The sequence below is a fragment of the Grus americana genome, chromosome 6 (genome assembly GCF_028858705.1).
Source record: "Grus americana isolate bGruAme1 chromosome 6, bGruAme1.mat, whole genome shotgun sequence".
NCBI lineage: Eukaryota > Metazoa > Chordata > Aves > Gruiformes > Gruidae > Grus > Grus americana.
Window position 1 is genome coordinate 19,471,377 of NC_072857.1, and position 26,031 is coordinate 19,497,407.

At 36.9% G+C, this 26,031-nt stretch overlaps 1 protein-coding gene across 2 annotated transcripts in view; it reads right to left on the reverse strand.

Annotated features, from left to right (window-relative positions):
- Positions 1-1,141: 1,141 nt before the first annotated feature.
- The window catches only part of FAP (fibroblast activation protein alpha), a 46,824-nt gene continuing 21,934 nt past the window's right edge, over positions 1,142-26,031 (reverse strand). Inside the window, exons 16-26 of one of the 2 annotated variants that reach the window (XM_054830166.1) lie at positions 25,696-25,820; positions 24,420-24,467; positions 21,443-21,541; positions 20,651-20,720; positions 19,247-19,441; positions 16,595-16,649; positions 12,896-12,995; positions 9,810-9,874; positions 8,859-8,931; positions 8,521-8,594; positions 1,142-7,139 (exon numbers count right to left, since the gene is read on the reverse strand). In XM_054830166.1, the coding sequence (XP_054686141.1) occupies positions 7,038-7,139; positions 8,521-8,594; positions 8,859-8,931; positions 9,810-9,874; positions 12,896-12,995; positions 16,595-16,649; positions 19,247-19,441; positions 20,651-20,720; positions 21,443-21,541; positions 24,420-24,467; positions 25,696-25,820 (1,006 nt within the window). In that variant the 3' untranslated portion in view covers positions 1,142-7,037. Of the gene's footprint in view, positions 7,140-7,167; positions 7,588-8,520; positions 8,595-8,858; positions 8,932-9,809; positions 9,875-12,895; positions 12,996-16,594; positions 16,650-19,246; positions 19,442-20,650; positions 20,721-21,442; positions 21,542-24,419; positions 24,468-25,695; positions 25,821-26,031 lie in introns of those variants that run through there. The other variant, XM_054830165.1, reaches the window with a different exon arrangement.

Sequence of the window (26,031 nt, forward strand, 5' to 3'; positions counted from 1 at the left end):
ATTAAATGTGAAGGACTCCACCCTGAGTTTGTTTCAGCTCTGCTCAGTAGAGGGAAGGGTCTCGAATCACAGTGGATATCTCACTGAACATTAATGACAGCCTGCGCTCCAGTCTGGAGTGGCCCACGGTCCAATTTGTGGTACAAAGCACACATGTTACAGCAAACCCTCTTATTTCCCCTAACACTGCTCCATGAAGCCAGCAACAAATCTTCTTCAGTGAGGTAGTTTGCTGCTGCCTGACCACAGCCAGACTGGCATAGCCCATATGATACAATCAAGGCAGTGTATAAATTTAATAACCCTAGGGTTTGCCTAGAGTGGCAAGCAAAATTTAATGGATCCTTCCCAGAGCTCTATCGTAAGTACCTTGCTGTGGTACCACAGTATTGGTTTAGTAAACCATTAAGTCTCACTACACAGTCCACATAATCAATTTAAAATATATATTTTTGGTGTCAGTATACTTTTTCTCTGCTCTTGGATCCATTTACTGAGATTCATGGTCCATTTTTGGCTACAATGCAAGTGTCTACTAATACTGCTGGCTGAAACCTTAAGCACAGCTTCTGTTCCTCTCATTATTGCCTTCTGTTTGTATCTTCAGTGATATCTGAGCACCTTATTTTCCCTTTTTGTTACTCTCCTTTTCAATTACTACTTCTTTTCCCCTCTTTTCCACATGTTCTCTTCCCCATGTCCTCTTTTGTCCTGCTCCTAATTGTATTTTTCACATCCATTCAAAGTCATGGATTCCCAGTCGTTGATTGGCATAGGATATACAAACTTGCGTACATATTTATCAAACTTGATTTCTCAGATTTTTTTTTTGTTTGAAACCACCGGAATTGAATTACCATCTCCATATACCAACCTTCCCTAGGCAAACAACTGTAATGTTTACAACATGGTGCCAAAGGAGCCAAAATAAGCCTGGAAACAACCTTATACCCCAAATCGACTTATCTTCATGAGATGCTGATTCACTGAGATACTTTGTTGTCTTTATCTCAGAATTATATTTTAATCTACTTCTTATTTAAACTTTATGAGCTTTATATAGGGGATGCAAAGTCACAGTTTAAAGGTAAGTCCAGCAGTCAGTTGGTCAGTTTTGCGGCTGGCTCCTGCAGAAGGCGGCAGGCTGCCCAGCCCTGCAGTACCCCAACCGGACAGCAGATGGTGATAAAAGGGCCGTTTAGGCTTTTTTGACACTAGGATGACACACCCTCGTTGAAACAGATTGCTGCAGATAATTATCTCACTGCATGTTGAGTTAAAGATACATAGCTTTCTAAACAGGCAATACAGAATGTAAGAAAATATCGCCTCCTCCAGGAAACAGGCAGTTCTTTTCTTTTTGTTTAGCTCTGTTTATTTTCTTGTGTCAGATAAAGTTCCATGTTTACAGTAGGATGATTTCAGAAAAAAATATATGAGACAGAGCAGCTCAGTGCACCTGGCTGGGCAGGCTGTTACACAGGCAATATCATCTAGCAGGTCATCTAGCATCTAGAAGGTGACTGATTATTTGTTTTTCAAGTGATACACAGACAATAAAAAGTACTGGAAAGAAGTGAACTGCAATCAAGAACCATGCAACCTTCAGTTGCCATAACTCAATCTGTAGTAATGCACATTTCAAGAGCACAGCAAACAAGAGTTACCAAACAGAAGTAGAAAATTGTAACGAGTGTATGGAACACTCGTTATGCATATATACTCAGGTTTTTTCCTCTCATATTGTAAAATAGAATAGTTAGATGTCACCTTTTGGCAAAAGTCAAAGGCAACCTCACTTTCCTGTATATTATAGTTCACATATGAGACAGTACTTCAACTGAGTCACACAAAGAGACAGAATCTGAAAGTGACCTGCCTGCAGGAAAGTTTCATCTTGATGTTTTTCATGATTCACTTGGAGTCATGAAAAAATCTGTATCTTTGATTCACCGTATTTGGAGTTGATCAAAGTTTCCTGCACCATCATCTCAGCACCGGGTAATGGCTGCTATTAAGGACAGTGTACTGCGCTCACTGGACAAAAAATCCGTGGTGAAAGTACAGAAGAGGTAAAATGAGAAGCAGAATTCTTACCGGCTGCACACTGAACCTGATGCTCTAGCACTGACCATTCCAGTTGGCATGGCTTTTCAGAAAAATAGGACCAATGTATTTGTTATAACTGGCTAGCATTCTCTGAATATCATAATTTTCTAGGATGTTTCTCTCAACTCTTTAACTGTTGGTACAAGAAAAAAAAATAAAATCTTCAAGATTTGAACATTTGTACGAATTAGGAAGTTCCTGACTTTCGAAAGTAAAAAACCAAAAAAATTTCCAACAAATTTTTTCAAAAAAAGTGAACTCCTCACATTTTTCTGGGTATTTCTTCATTACATATTTATTGTTATTATATTATTATTACCTATTACACATCTAAAGAACATGGGAGGGAGGAGGATGTATCTTGGGGTATGACTACAGGCCCACACCCTTTTCTTTCTTACATTGCACAGAAAGCATTTTTCTCTCCCTAACCTTGTCAACCATGAGGCTGGGCCGTGCAGCCCCTTTTATTTTCCTATCCTTGCTATGGGATAATCAGCCAAAAGAGCTCTGCATTCCCCTTCTAGGAATTAGTGCAATATATAGAGGAATCTGTCTAAACACATACATACATAAAACATATGCATCATGTTACATACATACATGTGTACATATACATAACACACAAATGTATGCATATGTATGTATACAACTCCATGGTTACACTTTGGAGAGCAAGAATAGCTTTCTGAAATGGAGGATTAGCTTAGGGTCTCTAAGCCTTTCCACAGCATGCAACTCTGTGCTCACTGCCATGGATGCTGATGGGTTTGTACCTCAGAAAAGAGAACTATTGTAACTATGCTGTAGCCCACACTGTCTACTCACATAAATTGGAATCGCTCCATTTGAAGTCAATGGAGCTGCATCAATTTGCGCAAGCAGAAGAGCTGGCCAAGTATGTACTAGTTACTTTACATTCTGAGAAGACAATGTTCATAATTGAAAGTAATACCAAATGCTCTTAGCAAATACTATGAATTACTCAGATTAAATATAGAGCCTTCAAATGACTCTATAAAATGTACTAAACAGCTGTGCCTTGTAATTGGAACTGACTGGCAAACTGGAAAGTATTGAATGTAGTCTGAATTTGACTTGATATCTGAGTAAAATGAGTATAACACTAACCATATTCTGGAGTCTGGCTGGGTTTATACTTGGTTTTCTACTAATGCTGTTTTCTCTTGAGGCCTTTTCTTCTTTGCAGCTGCAGTAATCCTGAGTGAAGCAAAGGATGTAGTTCCATGTTTGAGGTATGAGGATTGCATGTTCATTGATGTGCACAACTCACACAGCATGAATGAAGAAAATGATGAAAATAGGTGTTGGGGAATGAATGGTTTGGAATGGAACCAGTACATACTATTTATGTATGCTTCTGTTCCTAGAATAAAGCAGTTTTTGCTTTGCAGCTCTAGCTTTATTTTGTAAAAGTTAAGCAGGATTCATAGTGGAAACTGACTTGTAAACAACTGTGGCTATTAATCAAGGGCCTGTCTACTTAATTCAGAACAACTATGTCCCATCTTCAGAGGCTTGTATACCTTGTTTATATGACAGATATTTGAAGACTGAGTTTCATTGTCTGAAGTGGTGTTTTTGGGCATCTGAAGTGTGAGATTCTTACTCAACAGGGAAAAGAAAAGCAGAAAGCGCTCAGCATTTTCTGAAACTTGGGTCCTCTAAAACATTTGAAGGTGGGAAGTAAAACTTTGAGGATATTAATTTATCGGCCTAGAAAATCTTGTAATAAAAGCTATAATTTCTTAGTTTCATAATGAGTTGTGTCCCAGCATTGGCTCTTAAATACCATATTCTACATCTGCAGTATTGATATATATATACTTTTTATTTATAGATAAGGCTAACCCTGAAACATATTTTTGTTAGCTTGATTCCTCAGGACAAGCCTTTCACCTTGAACTGTGTTGAAGCTGTTACAGAAGAGCCTATACTGTAGGCTAGATTAAAAAGGAATGGGGCAAATAACTGTCCACTGAATGTTTATGGTGATGCGTATAACATGGATTATGATCGTAGACAGCAATGCAGACTGGAAAAAGTTCTCCTTCTAGAGAAGAAAAGGCTCGGGACGATCTTATCACTGTATATAAATATCTGAAGGGAGGGTGTAAAGAAGATGGAGCCAGGCTCTTTTCAGTGATGCGCAGTGACAGAACAAGAGGCAACAGACACAAACTGGAACACAGCAGGTTCTGTCTGAACATAAGGAAACACTTTTTTACTATGAGGGTGACTGAGCACTGGCAGAGGTGGTCCAGAGAGGTTGTGGAGTTTCCATCCTTTTAGATATTCAAAAGCTGTCTGGACATAGTCCTGGGCTCCCTGCTTGAACAGGGAGGTGGGACAAGATGACCTCCAAAGTTCCCTTCCAACCCCAACCATTCTGTGATACTGCGATGGTAAGTTTAAAGTGCTCGGAACCATTTCTAATGAATGACTGCAACGTTACCTGGTATTAGCACAGGCCAGCAATTTGATGTTGTGTCTGTTTTTAAGAGTTTTTTTTGACACTCACAGTATCCTAGAACATTTTCCCCCATGTCATCAAAATACATGGTTGCTCAGTCATAAAGCTTTCAGGTTAGACATTATTCCAGCAACTCAAAGTAAATGTCACACTCGGCTGAAGACATATTCCTATTCTTTGGCAAGAGCACTGTGTAAGGTAAATAAATTAACAACACAAAAAACAATGAAGCAAAACTGACAGCAGCATGATGCACTTATTTTTTCATGTTTTATCCCCACAACTGCTTCCTACAAGCCAATGTAAATGGTGGACAGTTTGGGAGATGCGTAATCTGCCTTAGGAAAGAAATAGACATAAGTGCAGATTAATAATGAAACAGCTAATGCATCCCTTGGGAAAAAGGTACCTTCTGTTATTTTATTTGACACGTTTTCCTGAAATGTCCTGTACTCCAAATACTTCCAGAATCTTCTGACTACAGACCTGTGGGCAGGGTGTGAACAACACAGTGCATCACTTTGTTACTTATAGTATCCACAAAGAGCCAGTTCATCTGGCCAAATTTCCAGAGTTCATAGGATTTTCAAAAGTATAAATAAAAATAAAGGTGCAAAAATTTAAAGAGAACTTAATATATTGATATTTCTGTGAGATTGATACCATGCTTTTTTGAAAATTTCTCTAGGTTCCCATTGACATATTCAGGTATCTAAAACCTTTAAGCATCTGGGATAAGAGTTTGATTTTTCTTTCACCACAACTTTGCAATGGTTTCTGTGGTGTTGTATCAATCTAAGAAATTGAGAGTTAAATCTCAGTAACTACAACTGAATTGTATTCCTTATTTGTAAAATTACTACATTACTGAGACTACTGGTGTGTGCAGCAAATGCACATAGGACCATATAATCAACATCTAATTAGCCCCACTTCATGTTATATTTGCTTAATGTTAACTTTCTTAGAGCTATAATTTTTTCCTTTAACCATTATAGCAGTTGAATTTTAATTACATTACCAACAAAAAGCTCATTAACGTCACATAATTGGCAGCGTTTCCAAAAAAACCTGAACTAATTGAGTATTTTCTGAAGAGTTCCCATCAAAGTATAATTTAACCATTACAAACAGCTTGGCAACTACATTTACATAAAGATGTGTCTGAAGAATGTTCTCATGTGTGGAAAATCAAATTTGATATTGCCATTAACAAACGAAGGAAGCTGTTACATAGCAAATCACTTCCACATTTTAATGATTTTGGCTAAACCCCATGTTTTTGTCAAGAGGGTCAAATGAAACCCCTTGCTTTTCCACAAAGAAGCAGCAACCGATCTCTGACTGAGAGTTAGGAAGCAGCTTGCTTTGTGGGAAGGCTATTCCACAATCTTTTTCAGGTTATGTTGTACTCTCACTGGCTAATAGCAGAGATGAGAGACTGTTAAACAGACCATGGTTCTTATGCAGTAGTCTAACTTAGAATTTTTTAAACACGTGACCAGAGAATCATTTCATCTACAGTGGATCTCTTGGCAATTATCTTGTTCATATTCTTATATTATGACAGGACTGATTTAATTACTAATGAAAAGAATACAAGTAATCCAATCATTATTAGCCTCTAGCACTTTTAAGACTCCCTAAAATAGTTTCACTGGAAACAAAGCAAAGAAGGCCTACATAATCCTTTGATCCTTTCCCTCCAGTCTGGGATGAATGACATTGAGATTAATTTGAATGCTGAGGTGATGATTAGAGATTAAAAACAGGCTAATACGGCTCACACATTCTGAACATAGGGAGAAAAAACACTGAGATAAAATAGCTATCATGAATGTCCTGCTTTCATATTTAAACCTTAACATTGAGAGTTTTGCAGAATCAAGGTTGCAAATAAGAGTTGAATAAAATTTGAACACAGCATTCACTATTCTGGGTAATTATCCAAACTTCAGCTTTAAATATTGTGTGGTCCTATCCCTGCTTGGATTCCTTCCAAGAAATTGGAAATACATTTTGAGAAACTGGTTCTTGTTAGGATGCTAATTAGGTACTTGCACTGCTTTCTTTGTCCTTTCCCATTTTACAGCTGTAGTTAACAAATGCAAGCATATTCATTTGGCATTGTGCCTTTGCAATGGACCACCTTTCTTTAGATTGCAGAATGTAAGTTTAAGCAAGATGGCAATAAATGCACATGGCATTTTACATTCTGATTTTATTTTTTCTATCAAACAGGTGTTAAATGTGCCGAAACATGTATTAGCATAACATTTGCTAATATACAATATCAAAAGTTTATGTAAACATCAAGTTTAAAACTTCAAAGTTCCTGTTATCAATTCACCTGAAAACTATATAACCTGGGCACTGTTATCATTGCATTCTCCCAGAGATGTATCAGATCCTTAGCATGCTTTGAATAGCCTACTTATTCTGACAAAGAAAAACATTGTTTGAGGAAGTGGGTCATATGTGTGTAGAGATGTTTGCTGGAAAGGCCTGGAATTCCATGGTTTTGGTCAGTATACCACTGAAAAAGAAAAAAAAAAACCATAAAGCCCCTATGTTATATTTTCAATTCTGCAATAGTTAAACAATACAAGAACTTTATTGTATTACCATATAGAAGAAAGTGTATGCCTCAAGAAAACAGAGGGACTTGCTAATCTTTTTTCTTTTCATCAGTTTCCAATATATTCATATTCTTCCTGAAAAAAAGCTTCTAAACCTTCTGTAATCTAGGAGTAAGCATTACTGCCTCAGTACTGACAAGCCAGTTGTATCAAGTCAGGCAAAAGAGCTTTGACATGCCTTTTGGGATGAAGTGCCCTTGACCTGCTGCATGGCCTTGACAATAGGGGTCACAGTCTCGCTTAGGAATACCGGGCTCTAAGCAACAAGCTTTCAGGTAAATGTTGTGGAATTCTTTTCAAAACATCCTTCATTAGAGCAGGGCCATGAACATCATGAATGGTGTACTGCAAATAAAATACACATATGAATTATGCTAACTCTTAGAAATATCTGACATTCCCCTGTAACTGAACTAGAATGACTACAACTGCATACAGTATTCCAGATACTTGAGAAATAACCTGGGTTTGCTAAATACCAGTTAAGGAGGCAGAAAATGTGGAATACACAAAAGGGCCTACAAACCCCAAGTACAGAGGGATCCCTATGTGATCCCTTTTTGGGGAGTTCATGGCCCTGGGAAAGTGGACTCAGGCAGAAGGCCAGTACGTTTGACAGCAGGCAGAAAGAAGGGTGCAAAAGCAGAGCTGAGCATGTAATTCAAAATTCAGAACTACTTTTCCCCTGTTCATTCCTCATTTATACCCTCTAACCTCTTGCCTATGTGTTTCTCTCTTTGCCTGCACTTGCTACCCTAAACAAGTTTTGCAGAGAACTTGTGGGTTATTTTTTTGTTTGTGTTTTTTTTTTTTTCTTTCTGATCCTGGATATACTACTAGGATACATTATACCCTTTTTGCTTAGTTCACCTTGTGCCTGTGGTAGGCATGTCCAGTTCAAGCTAAAATCCATCAGAACCAGTGATGGTTTTGTCCCCCGGTGCCAGCTCCTTCATCTTCCTCTCTTTTACTAGCTATCAGCAACTTTCATAAGGAGGATTCTTATTCTTCTCCCTGGCTCATTTTAAAAGCTTCTAAGTTATTCTTGATAATAGAGAAATCCTGCTAGCATCCAAAGGGCAAGAAGGAAAAACGAAAGAGCAGGCAAATCATTTGAGGAAGAAATTGTTTATGAAGAGTAACAAATCCACTAGCAATTGCCAGATTTTGAAGCATGTTCAGTTGAACTGGGTTCTTAAAAACATCACCACATGTCAGATAAGCTTATTGATAAAGCTATAAACCACTGTTCAAAATGAAAAATAGTCTGTTATTTACCATTGCCTGGAAATCCACCTGTGCATTAACCAAAGCTTTTGCGATTTGTGCTGAGTTCTGAAAATGTACATTATCTGAAAAAGGAAAAAAAAGAGATTGGCTGTTGAAATGTGTAAATACCACAAAGCATAAAGTTATAGTGCATTAGGTTGTGTCCACTAATTATCAAGTGATACAGTTGACATTACTAAGAATGAGTAAGCATCTTATAATATGTCATATGGAAATCTACCAAAGATCTAAGTACTGACCCTAATCAAAGGCATAGAAAGATGCTTAATGTTTTTCAAACAAAGTGATTCTGGCTCTGTATTTGTACTGCCATTCGCAAACCTCACCATCTGCTGTTCCATGGATGAGAAGATACTCTACGTTTTGGAAATTCTTTGCTCTTGCCATCACAGTTGAATTCTGTTGAGAGGAAAAATGAACAGTTCAGCAGCTTCAATTTAAACCACTCAGTCACAGTAATGAAAGGCTTTCATTACCTAGTAGAACAACAATCAGACTGGCATAGAAATGACAGCAGTGACTTCATATCAATCTGAGATTATAGTAGAAGCCATATATATTTAGTACCTTTTCTAAGGGGCAGTTCACGAAAAGCACAGCACTTGCCATGTGTCATTCTCTGAACACTATAATTCCTGGCTACACAGACAGCTCTACCAGGGCAGTTTGGTATTGAGCATTTCTGTTCTTTGAGTTGGGATGGAGACTAGGTACTGAGAACATGATCCAAAATCTTTAATAGGAGTCTTTCCACTAACAACTTTGGGCGTTAATTCAGGCCTCTCTATATCCAGAGCTGGTATGTGTGCTGCTAGTGGAAGCGAAAGACTTCCTATCAATGTGATGAAAAGAAGAAAGGCAACCTCTTCCAGGTAGGTGAAGTAGTTCTGACCATTCAGTATGCTTATGATGTTATTATAAGGCAGCTAAATTTGCATGAAGCAGTTTGCATACCACAGCTAACAGTACCAATCAAAACCTTATAAACATCAACATTTTAACCTCTCTCACATAAGTTCTTTCCTAGGCTAAGTTTGCACTGGCAGAACTGACTTGTCCAAGTTAGAAAATAAGGATCCTTCAATTTAGCATATTTAGGACTGATAAATACAAACCCACACGTAACTACAGAGATATGAATTTCACAGCAGTAGCTTAGCTGCTACAGGACTGCCACTATGAGAGCTGGCGGGTCATTTTCTTTCTTCACAGTTCTACTTGTCCATGAAAGTGTGATTCCAGTTTAAGGCAGATCAACAAAGAAAGAGAATTCTCACCTTGTAGTGCTCAAGATTATCTGACTCTACAGGAAGACCCATAAATCGTTCTGTGTAGATAGATGCTGCAATATTAAAGAAGAAAAAAGCTATAGATAAAGAATGAACAGATATTTTTATGCCTCCAGTGACACATAGCAAATTAAATGTTGTTTATTTTAACTGTATCTGTTCTGCTTGGTTTCCTCATAATACACCAAATTTAAACATATTTAAAAAAATAAACTATGAAGATTAATTAATAAATGTCCTCTAAACCATCCTTGCATAAATTGTGGTGTGATACTCATCTGTGGAACCAACAGAAGGTTTTTTGGATAAAGGTAATTAACTGATACTGCTTTATGCTATTAGGTTGAGCTCCAGAAGTCAGCTGAATGAGCCAATGAGCCAATAAAGGTGCATGGTGGAAAGATGACCCAGACTATTTTTGACACCTTAAAAAGGGAAGCTAAGCAGAGTTGCAACCTGGGATGTGTATGTGTATATGCAGTAAATATGGATATACGTTGTCATTTTCCTCTTGAATGGATATATGCAGCAACTAGGGGGAGCAGGAAATGATCTGGGCTTCAACTAAAGAAGTGGTACAATTGCTGTTCAGGTCTCTGTTCAATTCCTTTTTCGAACTACAACAAAGACTATTAACAGATTTGACAAAACAATTGTGAATAACTGAACAGTGTCTATCACCAAGAAATCAGTAGGAACCGCTATCTTTGAGCTGCCTGGGTATTTGTAATTTATCTAAGCTGTTATGAAAATTTGTGGAAAACTGATGCAGCAGCTGTCACTACCAGAACATTACTTTCTTTATGACCTTGCCTTGAAAGAGTCACTGACACATATTGAGCAGTCAAGCTGCAGTATTACAAGAACTTTATTTAACGGAGTCAGGGCTTTCTGACAAAGAAGAGCTGGCATCTTTCCCTCCCATAAGAGAGGTGACAGCTATTGTAATCAGTAAGGAATTGGGATTGTCTGCCTTGTTGTCCAGCTTGGTACGCTGCCTTAGAATAATTTTGTTAAAAAGTAGAAATGAGAATCCTCCCAGGAAAGGAAAATGACTCAATATACTCATGTTCCCATGGTTTATTATGTATCCTTTACATATGTTACCACTGAGTGCTAAAGATGTGTACTATGTCTCCCAGATCAGCCAAGTAAGGATCCTGAAGATAATGTGTAATAAAGTAAGTACCAAAAAAATCTAAGTAGCCTATCTTTGATAAAAGTCCTTTATCATTCAATGAAAACAGAAAATGTGCAATATCTGTTGTCAACACAGTGTCAAACAACCATATTAGGCTTAAGTTTTCAATAAAATAGACTCTTTCTGAATGGCTGGCATTTCTACCGTATTCTGAACCAAATTCTCCACTCACTTCTACCAGTATAGCTACAAGTCCACAGAAGTCAGCAGAATTGCATTATAATGACTACGTGAAAGATTCATCTTGTCAATTACTGAGGAAGAAAAAAGGATATAAATTGCAAATTTTAATAAAACAGTCACAGATGTAATACTTTTAGCTATACATTGTCCCTGAATGCAATTTCCCTTGCCATCTTATAGCTGTTCAGCTGTTACTAACTCTGACACAAAATGGAGGTGAGTGGGAGGATTTCAGACATAACATTATGGTCCAGAGTCTAATTTGTGCATCTAAAAGAGGGTGGGACAGAATTTAGAAGCTCTAGGGGCCAGTATATCCTCTGACACACTGATACTTCTTGGAGACTCAAATATGTAACATCCTGTCGTTTTGCCCCTAAACCAGTTCACCTTAATGTTAATATGATCTGTTTGACAAAACTTATGACTCATGACTTCCTTCTATTTCCTTCCTTCCTTCCTGGAGGTATATTTGCCTTTTGGATTTTACAATATGTTTTTAGCAAGGTTCTTTAACTCCCTCCTGAAAATTCAGCTAAAGTAAAGATTGCAATGGTGCAGGGCTAATCTACTTTAACATAAAAACTTCATTCATTTTTTAGTGCTTTGACAAATGTTTATAACTCTTTTATTGAAGGACTTTTGCAAAAAATAGTGCTTTATGCCTGCATTCCGGCAATAATTTTGCAATCATGAGTGAAAATGTCTTAAAAAAATCTTGATGCCAGTGAAAACATGAAGACTATGCTTCCTGTGTCATACAAATGTTTTCCCCTTTGTTTGCAAAACACCATAAATACAAGGAATGTCTGTGCTAGCAGTCAGGGAAGGAATCTTTCCCATTTAACCAAAAAATTTTCTCATAACCAAGACTTCTTAGCAAACAACCATATGCTAAGTAAATGTGTTCAAAGTGCTACATTTTGCTCACTGAAAACATGCATGCCATGATTCTTTTTTACACTAAGGTTCCTTTACACCATGCCAAAAGCTTAATGGGTCTGCAAGTACGTATGAGTATGTGCCTGCTTTATTCACGCAGTAAGGCCCTGGGAGTATACTCCCGGAGTTGTTTCCTTGGAACAGTTTGGAGCCTATGTCAATAAACATAAATAAAAATATGTCTTGTAACACAACAACACAGGAGGAGTGGCTGAGAAACATCTAACGGCAAAAATATTTAATTAAAAAAAAGATCAGACACAATTGACTTCCTCTCTTTTCCACTGCTTTTGGGAAATAACTTTGCAACCATCAGAGATGCTGATTCCTGACAGAGATCATCTGAAGTATCTGAAGTTGAAGTGCACTGTGATTCCATCACTGGCAGAAAGATCATTTCAGCTGTTTCTGAATTCAGTGATACTGTCTTAACAGGATTTTTAGGGAGATCACTCCCGAGTATAGCAGTTTATCAAGAGGGCTTTGCACGCTCACTGTTACAGATGTGCATATGGAATTATTTGGGTGTACCTTCTCCTGTGTGACAAAGTCTGTTCCAAACTGCCAGTTGCAGTCAGTTATTTTCAGCAAGGAAAACATTAAACTTAAGGTCTTAAGAATTTTATGTCCAGGTAATTGCAATGTCTTTAAGTTTCATATTGCCAGTCTCCTGCAATGATTTCATTTAGAAAGTCATTAAATGCTACATCTTGCTTTCCAAGTCAGTATTTATGACAAGTTTCCATACCGTAATATTCCCAGCTGGAAACAGGAGCCACAGCCATTCCACATTTAAATACTCCACTGCCAGATCCAAGCGCCAAAGAAGTTACGTACCCACCATAGGACTAGGGAGAAATAACAGACAGTTTAAAATTATTCATGAAGTATCATTTTGTTTTCTGAATCAAACTCATATAAATTAATTCCAAAGTAAATATTTTGTTTTGAATGCATGGAGGACAAAGCAATAAAAGCTTTTAAATTTTTTTAAAATTTATTTATTTCAGATGGATCTGATGTGATTTCTCGTGAGACAGATTACACAATTTTATTGAATCACTTCTTTTTTGCTACTTCTTCAATGCTTATCACAGGATACTGCTCTTATTATCACTTAGAATCAGAAAAGTTCAAGTTGGTAGGGTAACCTAGTGCAACCTCTATCTCAAAACAGGGCTTACTTCAGATTTAAATGAGGTTGATCAGAGTCCCATCCACATTACACAGCCTCTCTACTCAATCAGTTTCAATGCTGATCACTGTTGTAAAATTTTTTTTCCTAAAACATAAACAAAACTTCCGTAGGGGCAACTTGTATTCGTTGCCTCTCATCCTTTCAGTGTGCACCTCCAAGAAGAGTTATAGGTTTTTCCTTCCCTTAACAAACTACCTAGCTTTGGCTAATGATTGTCATATTGAACCAACCCTGTCATCAGTACTAACAGGCTCAGCTACTTGAGAACTTGAGGTTGAGCAACTCCTCCCAATTGCCTGCCACTGTTCCTGTGATTTTCTGGCCTGATTCCTCAAACTGGGACCCAGCTAGGAAGAATAAGTTCACAGCTGGAAGTTTGGTAAAGTAGTAAGTAAGCCTGGATATCAGAATAGATCTGTGCAATTGTATGGGGCTAGTTGCTCAGAGACAGGAAAATACTGTAAATAAAAAGCATTTGGTTTGGCTTTCCATAGGATGTAAAACTGAGGTTGGAAAATACTTGTATAAGGCCTTCAGGAAATAATGGGTTACTGTTTACTTTGGAATGGAGGGAGGAAAAAAAATTGGGACGTGTCATGAAGAATTCTGAAGATTATCAAATTCATCAGTAGCATATGGGAAATAATACTAAAAAGACTAAGGGAAATAAGCAAAACTTAAGTTTTTTTTGTACAAAAGTAAGTTAGTCCCTCCCTCCTCTTGACATTCCAGCTTGAAATGACAGTGAGGGATATGCTAATGGAAACAATAATTCCTACAATTTTTCCAGCTCATTTGATTGGCTTATTTGATCTTTTAAAAAATTAGTCCACAAGGCTAAAAGTAAAGGATTAGGATCAGGCAGATAAACCTATGCACTGTAACAGACAGAGAGATAGAGGTCAAAACCTGAATTGCTTTAGCGGTTATTTAAGAGCTTTTGCCATGCAGAAGAGTTTGGTGAGTCTGAAAGTACAATGAGCTACATAGTTCATGCATACCTGCCAAGCTGCAGCCTATAAATAAGGAAACACCTTTCAACTTGTTTCAAAGGTTATGGACCAGAAAATGGTATAATAAACAGAAAAAAAAAAAAAAAAAAGACTGACAGGTTTGGCAATAGTGTCATTGTTTGTATCTGCTACTGGGATACAATGCTTTAGATGTGTGAAATCTCTTTAATTGGTTCTGGAAACACTGTGGTGAAATAAAATACAATGTGAATAAAAAATTAAAATATTTTCATGTGGCCTTAACTTACTCAATGTAGATGAATTATTCACTTGTAAGTGTCTGTGTCACATAATTTCACCATATGGTACCCCATTTTATCCTGGTGTTATAGCAGTGTCTGACCAAAGTAATTTAAATATTAGTTGGTAGAAGCTTCATAGAAAGATTTTAGCAACCCTGCTCATGTGCTATCTAAGATCAGGCAACTTCTATAGTTACAGTTGAACTGAATCTTACAAGATCCATCCTCTAGTGTGTTTCTGGGCAAGCCTCTTACAATGAAATTGGGCCAATGAAAACAAACAAACAAACAAAAACCAGGAAAAAATAAACAAAACAAACAGTGAGAGATCAGAAGAATTCTCCTGCCAAAGACAGGCAGTTAAAGAGAATGAAATAAGAGATCTTTCTGAATGATAATCAGAGAAAAATGAACATGTATAAAGAGAAAAATATTGGAAAATGTTAATGAGTGGTTAACATAGCAGTTTATTCTGTAAGCTTTTTTAGTTAGTGCTGCCTGTTACTGCTGGATAGCTGATACTGATTTACTCAGAGAAGTAAAAGGCAGCTACATAGGTCTGGCCTCCAACCCCCTTTAGCATTCCTTACAGTACTGTCCCTAATCCATGAGCCCTTCAGGTGTTGCTTATCAGCTCGTCCTCCTGCATAGTATAATTCTGTAATGCCAGAATGTAAATGTAAAGCTGGGCAGGAGACAGGGTTCTAGTTCTGTCTATATATAGAGTATGCTACTCTATATCTCAGTGCCTAAGTGTCCTGGTGTCAGCAGGAATAGAGTTAATTTTCTTCCTAGCAGTGGGTATAGTGCTGTGTTTTGGATTTAGGATGAGAATAATGTTGATAACACCCTGATGTTGTTAGTTGTTGCCAAGCAGTCAAGGACTTTTCAGCTTCTCATACTGCTCCACCAGTGAGAAGGTGGGGGGTGTCCAAGAAGCTGGGAGGGGACGCAGCTGGGACAGCTAACCCAAACTGGCCATACTATACGATGTCATGTTCCATATACAACTGGTAGAGCAGGTCAGCTTGGAGTCTTGCAGAGCATTGAATTCGGGTGGTGAGAAATTGTGCTGTTCATCGGTTGTTTTGTATGTCATTATTATTATTATTATTATTATTACTATCACTATCATTATTATTGTTATTATTTTTCTTTTTTGTCTTATTAAATTGTCTTTATCTTAACTCATGAGTTTGGATGGTTGGTTGGTTTGTTTGTTTGTTTTTTCCCCCTCAGTTTCAATTCTCTCTCCCATCCCACTGGGAATGGGGGGAGTGAGCAAACGGCTGTGTGGTTGTTTTAGCTGCCTGCTGGGTTAAACCATGACACTAAGGGTAGTGGAATCTGGCCATTTAATAATAAAGACTTGCAATACCTCTGGCTATAAAAGGTTCTGGAAGCATTACAAAGCAAAGTACATGAAAAAATCAAAGATGAAAAATATACTGGCTAATTATTTGCAATGACTCCTATACTGTCCAATTTTTCCATTTCTTGGTGAAGTCAATGTCGTACACCCCTCAGACCACATTCACCCCTACTGACCATTTCAAAGCCAACCGAGTACACAATAGTTCAGAATGATGCAAGGGTCACATTTTCTGATGAGAGATATTCATAGGGCTTTTCTCATTGTTTTAATCTCAGATCAGAAAGGACAATACTTGAAAGTTGACACTGTGCCACTAAGTCCCTGAGTTAAAAGGAAAGCCAATTAAAACATCTCAGTTTTGCTTAACTTCAAGTCCAAACAATGAATTAGATATAAGCTTTTCAAAATTCCCCTTTGAGCTGCCAAAGATCCCTTTTAGGGGGCTTGCATTGTTGCAGTTACATGTATATAGTCACTGACAGGAACTATCCCCTTTGGCAATACCATCAAACACTGGTAGAAGAAACTTTATAAACATTCAGAACAGAATAAGGAAGAATTAAAAAAATTATACTGCAGGATTATTTAAAGATAGATACAGAAAGAACCAATCACTTACCCAGCCCCATATTGCTATTCGTTTCTCATCAATAAACCCCATTTCTATAAATTTCCTGTGGAAAAGAAAATCAAGGAAAGAAATGCATTATTACAAAAGATTGCTAATACTATAACAAATTTCAAAAAAACCCCCCATTTCTTTCACTTTTTTCCACACATTCCACCAATTTGAGCAAATTGTCAATCAGCATAGCATGTCCAATTTCTACAAAGCATCAATTATTCAATTAATAGATATTTCAGAAAAAAAGGAAGATTTTTTTCTTGAAATAATAAAAAATGCTGAAATTAATACATTCTTCATAATAATCTTTGTTCCAGTGGATGAAGACTGCCCAGCTAGCTTCTTGGCAAAAAGTTCTTTTTTTTTTATACTTAGAATCCACCTGGATATTTAGTCCAGACTGGATTAAACATCCTACATTATACTCATGTTGTACATGTGCATATATATATGTGCATATGCATACATACATACATACTCTCACACATATGCAGAGAGAAAAGTTCAAAAAGTGTACACCTACTAATAACCACATTTCATTTCCCATAGTTCTACCTTCCCAGAGGCTATTATCGTTTTGTTTTAATGCCAAAGGTGCTGGATTACCATTCACATTCAGACCTCATCCTGCAAGATGCTCAACACACTCATCTTACAATGAGTTGATACTCTGATCTCTCAAGAAGCACAGTATCAACCTCTGAGATAAGGAATTCCCTGGAGCAATATACTTTCTTTTTTATGTGCCTGGAAAGTGAATAAAAATAATAATGAGGAAAACATCTTCTAATGTTCCAAGTAGGTAATGAGCTTGCAATGGATGAAAGGTGCACCTTGCTTATGCACTCAGTAGTCAAACAGGTCTAAGAGAATCATAAATATTAGGTCTCCTACAAAAATCCTGCATCAGAGTTGGAAGGCTGTACTTCCAGACCTGTATTAGCAACAGCAAAGAAAAGGGGGTGAGGCAAAAGACCACATAGGTTCAAGAGTGAAAGAAAAACAAAATAGGTTCACATACATCCCAGGACATATATCAGCAGCTGCTAGCCTTATTTTACCAGGACAAGCATGAGTGACTGACAACACCCAAAATGTGCGATACTGTCTGGGTGGGACAAAGTTAGAAAAGCCAAAAAATGATTCAGCTTTGTTTTATTGTTGTCTTAATCCCTGGGGTTCCTCCTACAACAAAAGCCCCTCTAAGAATTTCCCACTAGAGTATAAGATCCTCTTTAAAAATCATGCATCTTAAACCATGTGTTAGATCAGGAAGATGGAATGCAATACATGTAACTGAATAAAAATTTAGTCTAGGTGCTGACAGAAAACTGGGAAGTGTGAAGTCTGAGGTCATTTCTTCACAGCCTGTCTCAGCAGATTTTGCAACTGCAGAATCACTTTGGGTTCCCTCTATCTCTGACATTTTATGTCTGAGTGACGATTCAGAATAATAAAAAAACAGTCCCTCTCTTGTGATATTTTAAAGTATGCCATTGCTGCTAAAAGTTTCAAGAAAGAAAATAAAATAATAGATTAATAGAAAAACTTACCATGATATACAGCTATTCTATTTCATTTATCACTGAAAAGGATAATGGTGTGTTTATATCATTGAGGAGGAAATGAATTATCACAAAGCAGAAAGATGAAGGAACAGATACCCTCCTCACACACACTTGTAAGTACAGGCAGTGTTCTCAAACAAGAAGAGAAAGCTGTGGAAACCTGGACTGCTGCATCCAGTTTCTAGCTAAGCTGCTCAGAGTCAGGTCTATTACTGGGGGAAAGAGGTATTTACTGTTGCATCTGGAAATCTGTCCATGCTCTGATGGGCCAAATTCCAGACCAAAGGCTAGACTAAATTCCTTATTCCTGCCTTGTACTCATCTCTGTGGGATTCAAACTAACACTTCTTTAAATGGTCACTTTAGCAGTGCTACTGCATCTGTAAGCTTAACAGGCGACCTTTCTTTACAAAACCTCAGCTTTCACTCCCTCCCAAAAGCTCTGCTTAGGGAATTATTTTCCCTTGGAACACTTTAAGTGTTTCGATGCAAAGGAGTAACTGTTGGAGAACAACTACCGGAGGACCTCAGACACTTTCTGTTGTTCATAACAATCCTAAAATAGCACGGGAGGCAAGTTTCTGACTAACTGACCTCTACCAGGCTTGTGTCAGGATTCAGTTTTGCTACCAACTTCACATCTGACCTTTAGCTAATCACTGTGGTACATGTGGATCTTTGGCTAATTGTTATGATCACGAAGGGAGGTTTCCCCTACAGGGGAAAACCCCTTCAGAATAATGATGCAAGGATCACATTTTCTGTGATACATTAGCTTACCTCTCACCATTGACGCCTGTATTTGCTTCGGCCTAGGATTAAAGCCTCTGATGATGTTCTTATAAAATGGAAGTGGCGAGGTCCAAATGTGGACTTAGTAGTATATAGACAATATACCACACAAAACCTCAGTGATATCGAGCACCTCAGTGATATTTTATTTCTACAAGTCTTGTCTTATTTCCTGGAGACCTCAGCTCTCCCGAAGAAAAGCTGAGAAGTATATTTAATATTTTTTTCACATTACGTCTCGAAAGTATGTAAATACAACCGTTAGACAGGAGGATATTCTACTTACTTCACTGCTGAGATTTGGTCCTCAACTTCATAGACTCCTAGTCTTCGATACACTGCATGCAAAATCTTGTCACCTTGATAAGCCGTCCCTCTGCCATCCACTAGAGCAACAATAATTCCCTCTTTGCTTGCAAGATAGGTTATCCAGCTAATGCTAAATGTTTCCTTTACATTCTGACTGCAAGGCCCTCCGTACCTAAGGATGAAAATTCACACATTTGCAACTCATATTTATAAATTTATAAATGATTACTGGATACTGGACTATAGCTATAGGTACTTACATTTTCTCCGTAAGTATTTTGTTATATGTCTGTGGTTCAGAGAGCTCAGTAGACAAACAGTTCAACTGCCATTTTCACATATTTGTGAGATTTTGCTATTTAAATCCATTTTAATCCTTCAGGTCTTATGCCTAAGGCAAATCATTAGTTTTAGCTCAAAGGCATGCAGCATAAGGTACTTGTCCTAAGGGAAATCCTTGGAAGAGTCATGCCTCAAACACTCAATTCTTTCCTCTCTCCAAATTCCTTAGGTGTAACAGCCCTTTTTGGTGCTTTCTGCATTTATCTCCACACACAGTCAGCAAAGACAAAGAAAATGAGAAAAAAAGTACAGCTCCTTACACTTTCTGGCTATCCCCAGACCATCTTTGTTTCAGTAGGGAATATCATGTGCTGTTGGAGCTGTAGGCAGAACACACCCCACACAGCTGAGCAATACAGAGAGACACTCCTCATGAGAATGGCCTCATGCAAATTACACATTTGACCTCAAGGACCCGACTGACTTAATCTTCTACTCTAAACTTCATTCAAACATACTTAGCATTCTTTGACCTTTGGATCATCACTGGTTAATAAAAAATGATGTAACATTTATTACACCCAGCTCTCCTTTCTGCCTCTTTTTTTTGCACCATTGCATTTTTTGTTGTCTTTCCTGCCTGTAATAAATTAAATTCATGTCAAATGCTCTTTAGAAGGAACAAAGAAGTCAGTCCATATGGTTTAGGGGTGTTTGGGCTTTTTTCTTAAAAAATGAAGTACGCTCTTGTATTTTTCACAAAGCTGAAATCAATAATTTCAGACAGCCTCATGATTAAGAGAAGCAGCAACAGAGCTAAGAATGCCAAGCAATAACCCACATCATTTTATTCTTTTTCTTTCTCTGAGGAACTAATCCTTGCCGTGCTAAGATTAACATTAAAAACCTTATTGATTTCCATTGGGTTGAATTTCTATTCCAGAAATATGTTAAAAATCTGACCACAAAAACCAAAGCAGAACTAAGTGGTTTTGCTTTTGCTTCATAAAATGTTGCAAATGTCCTCAGTTTTGTTAAATTATAAGAACTGTGTTTTCTGACAAAACAATAACATTCAAAGAAAGGAAGTGTTACATACACCTGAATAAGTAGAGGGTACTTCTTGGATCTATCAAACTGTGGGGGTAGAAGCATTTTGTACCACAAAGCTAGAAAAGACATATTAAAATTATATTGTTAATGGTTAAAATGATTCCTCTAAGCATAATCCAGAGTTTGGTATAATAGTATATTAAAATGAATCAGCACAAACTACACAATGCATGAACTGTGAATCACAGAATTGATGCAAGTAACTTTATATTGAGCTGTTGAAGAACAACTTTGAAGAAATAAAGTGATCACTTTTAATTTAGCTATATATAAAATTATTTTGCATAACTCTAGGTTGTCAGTTTTCCAGGTGCTTAGAAAAACACAACTAGGAATATAAATGTTGTTAAGATTATGAGAAATGAGTTTTGGAGACTTTACATTGATTCATTATCATGGAATATTGTTTGTAAAGTCACTAGTGAAAACAGCAGTGTATGCAAGTCAATATAACATATAACACATGACCAGCAGTTTACATTTCATATTTTTTTACCACCATACTATAATATCTTTACATGATATTTAAACACTTTACCAATAGTATGAAAGAATTATAAAAAAAATTGCATTGTGAAGCACACATGCATTTTAACTACTATTTTACTGAGAGATACCCTGAGGCATAGACAAATTGGTCATTGCCAAACAGGGCAGAACCACACCTCTTCTTCCCAACCTGACAGGCTAACAAGTTTTTTCTACTACTATAACAAAATGAAGGCAAAATATTAAAATGGTAGGAATAAAAAGTATAACAAAGATGTGTAATTCTTACTTATACCATCCACTTCAAATTTATTAATTTCTTCTTTTGGTAGTTTGATCTCTTGCAAAGCAGATTGCAATTCCCAATTGTCTTCCAATACTCTGAGCTCTAAGTAAAAGAAATGCCTGAATTATTAACTAATTTATTGTTAATTCCTCTTCAGTAATAGAGATTCCTTTAGTTTGTGTTATTAGAACAGAAAGGAAATCTGTGACATTTTACAAGCAGAGCAATGAAATCAACTCAGACCCTTCTATTTGGGCTTGATCACATAGCTGAATAAAAGCAAGGCAGTGGTATTACAGTGCACAAATATTAGCTAGATTTTTATAGGATGTATATTTTACAATGCAAATCATTTCACATGATGCCTCCTTGTGTTAGAGTCCTGAATGTTATGAAGAAGCTCCTTTCTCCTGCAGAGCTCTCATCCCAGTTCTGTAATACGGTGGGAGCTGGAAATTCATCCCATCATGCAAAACACAGTCCTATATCTACTCTTGCTTACCACAGTAACATCAGTTTAACCTCTGAGACCCTTGGGCACTGTGGTTAAGTGCACAGAAGTTTGGGAGTATCTCGTTTCTGGGCTACTGCAGGAAATTCAGTTTCTTAAGGGGTTGTGGCAAACTGTTGCTTAACCACTGTGCAGTATATTCCTACACAGGGGCACTAGACTTACCATATAACTGTCCTTAGTAATATATTACTGCACACTTAGTGAACCTCTCTTGTTGGGGTTGGGTTTTTTTTTTTTTACCTAAAAAGTATATAATTTTTTTGTTTTACTTGCTTTAGACCCAATTTACAGATATATAATTTAAAAATTACTATTTAAAATTTAGTTAATTTCCAGCATAAACTGCAGAACTATATATTATAAATCCACTAGGTACTGTTTATTTATGTATTTTCCCATGAGTAGTGATGGATGAAGAATATTGTACATAATGGAAATCTGTGACTTTTAGCTTCACTTTCAAAATGAAAGAGCCTTTTAAGACTGCAGAGTTTTCTTTGTTAGTTTACCTTTTTTTTTCCTTTCTTTCATGGCAACCACTTCCTCTTTCTAGAAATGCTCAAAAAAAATTACAAGAAGTACTTCTCTCAGCATGTCTTGAGATAGATAGTGCTCAGGACATGTCAGAAATGTAACACCAGAATTTGATCTTTCAAAGTACCCTTGACAAGTTTTGCAGATTCAAGTGGCTTTTTATGGCTGAAAGATCATCCTAGCTTTGGATACTCACCCAAACTCAGCTGAACCCTTTCCATCCTTCCCCTCAAAACTTCTGAAACTTGCCCATTACCACAAATGAATTGTGGGCATGCTGGAAGGAGCTTCCAAACTGGTGTATGTTAGTTTAACTGCATGCCTCCTACTAAAATTCATGGGTGATATATATTCAAAATGCTGCCAACTGCAATGAAAATGGATCTACTAAAAATAGTTTTTGCACCACAGAGAGATTATGAAAGCAAGGGACTTAAGGAAAATTAATCCAAAAAAGGTGATGAAAAAGTCAAAGGGAAGTCTGAATTTATTTTTATTCCTAAAAAATATAGCACAGCAGAGTGAGGCATCATGAAACCAGTGGTGAAGATCCATTAAACAAAACTGTTCCCTCCTGCAGAGAGGCTAACAAACACATATTTGTAGTTGGGCACTTAGCTGCATTTCATGCAATTCATACTTTGATAAGGAAGTACCAGGGCCCTTGATATACAAGGTCATAATGAATCTTGGAAAACAGAGAGCTATGTCAATGGACTAAATAAGGAAAATCCATCCATTAGCTGTATTTAAACCTTTAAACCTATGTAAACCTTCTGCAAAAGAAATAGCAGAAGAACATTGGGGTTTTATAGCATAATTGCAATAGACATGTTGACCAATCTTTTCCATCTGCAAACATTTTTGAGTGGTTAAAAACTAAGATGTACCAACTCCTACTGGAGTCAAAATAATCTTAAGTTGCAAGTCATTGACTTCTACATGAAACACAACTGATTAATTTAGCTTAACAATATTGTGGCATTTGTCTTCCTCATATTTTTATCTGTCTTCTGGTCAGACAACACAGTTAATAGTGAGTTATCAATACCGGCTGAACTGTAAGGACCCTAGCATCAGAACTAGCAGTGCATTTCCACTGGGGAAGGAAGGGGAAATGTCACATCACTGAAGTTTTTTACAAGACCACGCTAGCTTTCATAACCTTTCAGAACTGAGGGTTTTAAGTTGGAGAAGATTTTTTAGGGAAGAACAAGGGACAGAGAGAGAAAACTCACTGCAGAGTAATTAGCATTTTCATGGTTAGCAAATTCCTGCTTGGCCTGGTTCCAAACAGTCCTCACTAACAGGCTACTTAAGAATGAGAGCTCTGAGTGTTTCTTGATGGAGTTCCCAGTTTATATCAATAATTACACCTTGTCTGAAGCAATTATTTGAACTGATCATCTGAAGGAGCTTCTGCTTTTTCCTGAGATCTCTACCGATGGCTGAAGAGCAAGTCACTGATCGAAATTCTAATTAGTACAGTGCAATAGCTCAAACTGCAAATTCTAAATAGTACACTGTTACCTTTTGTACAGGGTAGGGTTGCTTCATGAAAACTCAGAAAGTCTTGTGTTCATTCAAATGTGAAAAGGAATAGTTTGGAAATCACAATAATGTGTTTTACAAAGTTTGACTTGATATTTGGTAGACAAAGAGCTGCGGATGTTCATTGCATCTATAGTGTGTAAACAAGAAAAACATCAGGATGCTATAAAAGTGCTGGACTCAGGAATGAAAATAAAGGCATCAGTGTGTTCATTGATATTTGGATTTTACTAATTAACAAATCTAGAAAGACACTAGATATTTTAATAACAAAGAAGATGAAAAGCTTCTTGATCACAATCCTTCCTATTGTATTAGAGGATCTCCATAGTGAAGATCAATGAGAAAAACAATTGCTTAGAAATAGGATATTTGCAGTACCTCTATCACCATGGTTCTCAAAAAGGGTAGAAATGGGAATCCCGGGACCTGTCATAAGAAAGGTAAGAAAGCAGTTTATAGTTTAAAGCTGGAATTTGGTGGTGAAGTGTGTATTACATTAACATCGGTAACTAAGGTGTTAAAGAGCTCATCATTGATACACAAATCTGAATCTTCTCTGCTGTATAACCTACTAGTCCCTGCTGTACGAAATGCATAAAGTACTGTGTGTACATAGACTTGTATACATACAGGTATTGCTTAGCAAACATAACAGAAGTAACTTTAAATCAACTAACAAACTGTTCCTCTCTAGAGGTGAAGTGACATCTAGTTAATACCTGAGATGTGATTACATAACATGAATGCAGAATTAACAATGTGAAACATTCTTCTGAGAACATGTCACATCATATTTGTGAAGGTGAGTGGCTTTCATATGATGACGACCTTAGTGACTATTTTGTGCAAGAATGATTGAAGGGTGTTATTATTTGCTACATTTGCTTCTCTGCTCAAGGGAAGTTCTAAGGAACTCTTCAGCTGATCAGTCAGTGCAGAATCAGAAGAACAGTAAACTTCATACGAAATACACAAAAGGAAAACCTTGGATATTTTTCTTCCCTTTTTTTAGACTGTGAGTTCACTGTTCTTTGATTACACCAATGGATGAAACCTCAGATCACTGAAATCACCCAACTTATTTCAACAGAGCTAAGACTTCATCTAATACTTCTGTGTTACAAGTGGTTTCAGTGATTATAAATCTTGATGAATTGAATTTTTCTTAGTTCAGTTATTAAAAATGTTCTCAGGTAGTAAATATCCAACCTCTTGTGGCTAACATAGGCTTTAATAATTTCAACTGGGAAACATTGTAGTAGTTTCTCGTAGCTAACTTTGATCACATGAACTGGAAATCGGTGTCTGTTTCTAAATCCTGCTCTTGCTGCTGCAAGAAAAACATGACTTTGATGAGCCAGATTATAATGTTTTGTGCCATGAAGGACTTTCACAAATTTGTTTTTAATTCTAAAAATACCAAGTTTTTTTTTGAAAAAATAAAAAAAAAAAAAGGAGTGAAAATATTTGTATTTTCTGAAACATCTTCCCAAGGTTTTTGGACATGGAAAAGTTTCTTTCTGGAAATCTCTCCTGGTTATTGTGAAATTTCTATGATTCATCTAGCTATCATTTGGGATAATCAGTATTATCTATGCCTCTGATAAATCTGAAAGAACAACTGATTATATGTTTGCTCCCATGCTATACATACCATAACAGATCAAGGCATAATACTTAGAACGTTCACTGAACCTTGCTGTATAATACTGGCATCTCTCTTTCCTTAAATTGCAAGTAATGCATTGTTTTCTGATAGGTTTACTTCCAATACTGATTCTAGGAGAGAAATAAAATAAAGCAATATTTATTTTAGTACAACTAACTTCACATGTGTCTGCCTCACATTCTAGAACATAGGCACTGTACTTTCAGAATGGTTCAATTTTAAAGTAAATGTTGGTCTTTATATAAATATTTTTCCCAAGAGAATATTTAAACTTCAGATGCTATTTCTCTTCAATTCTCAGATATAATCTGAGGTCAAGAT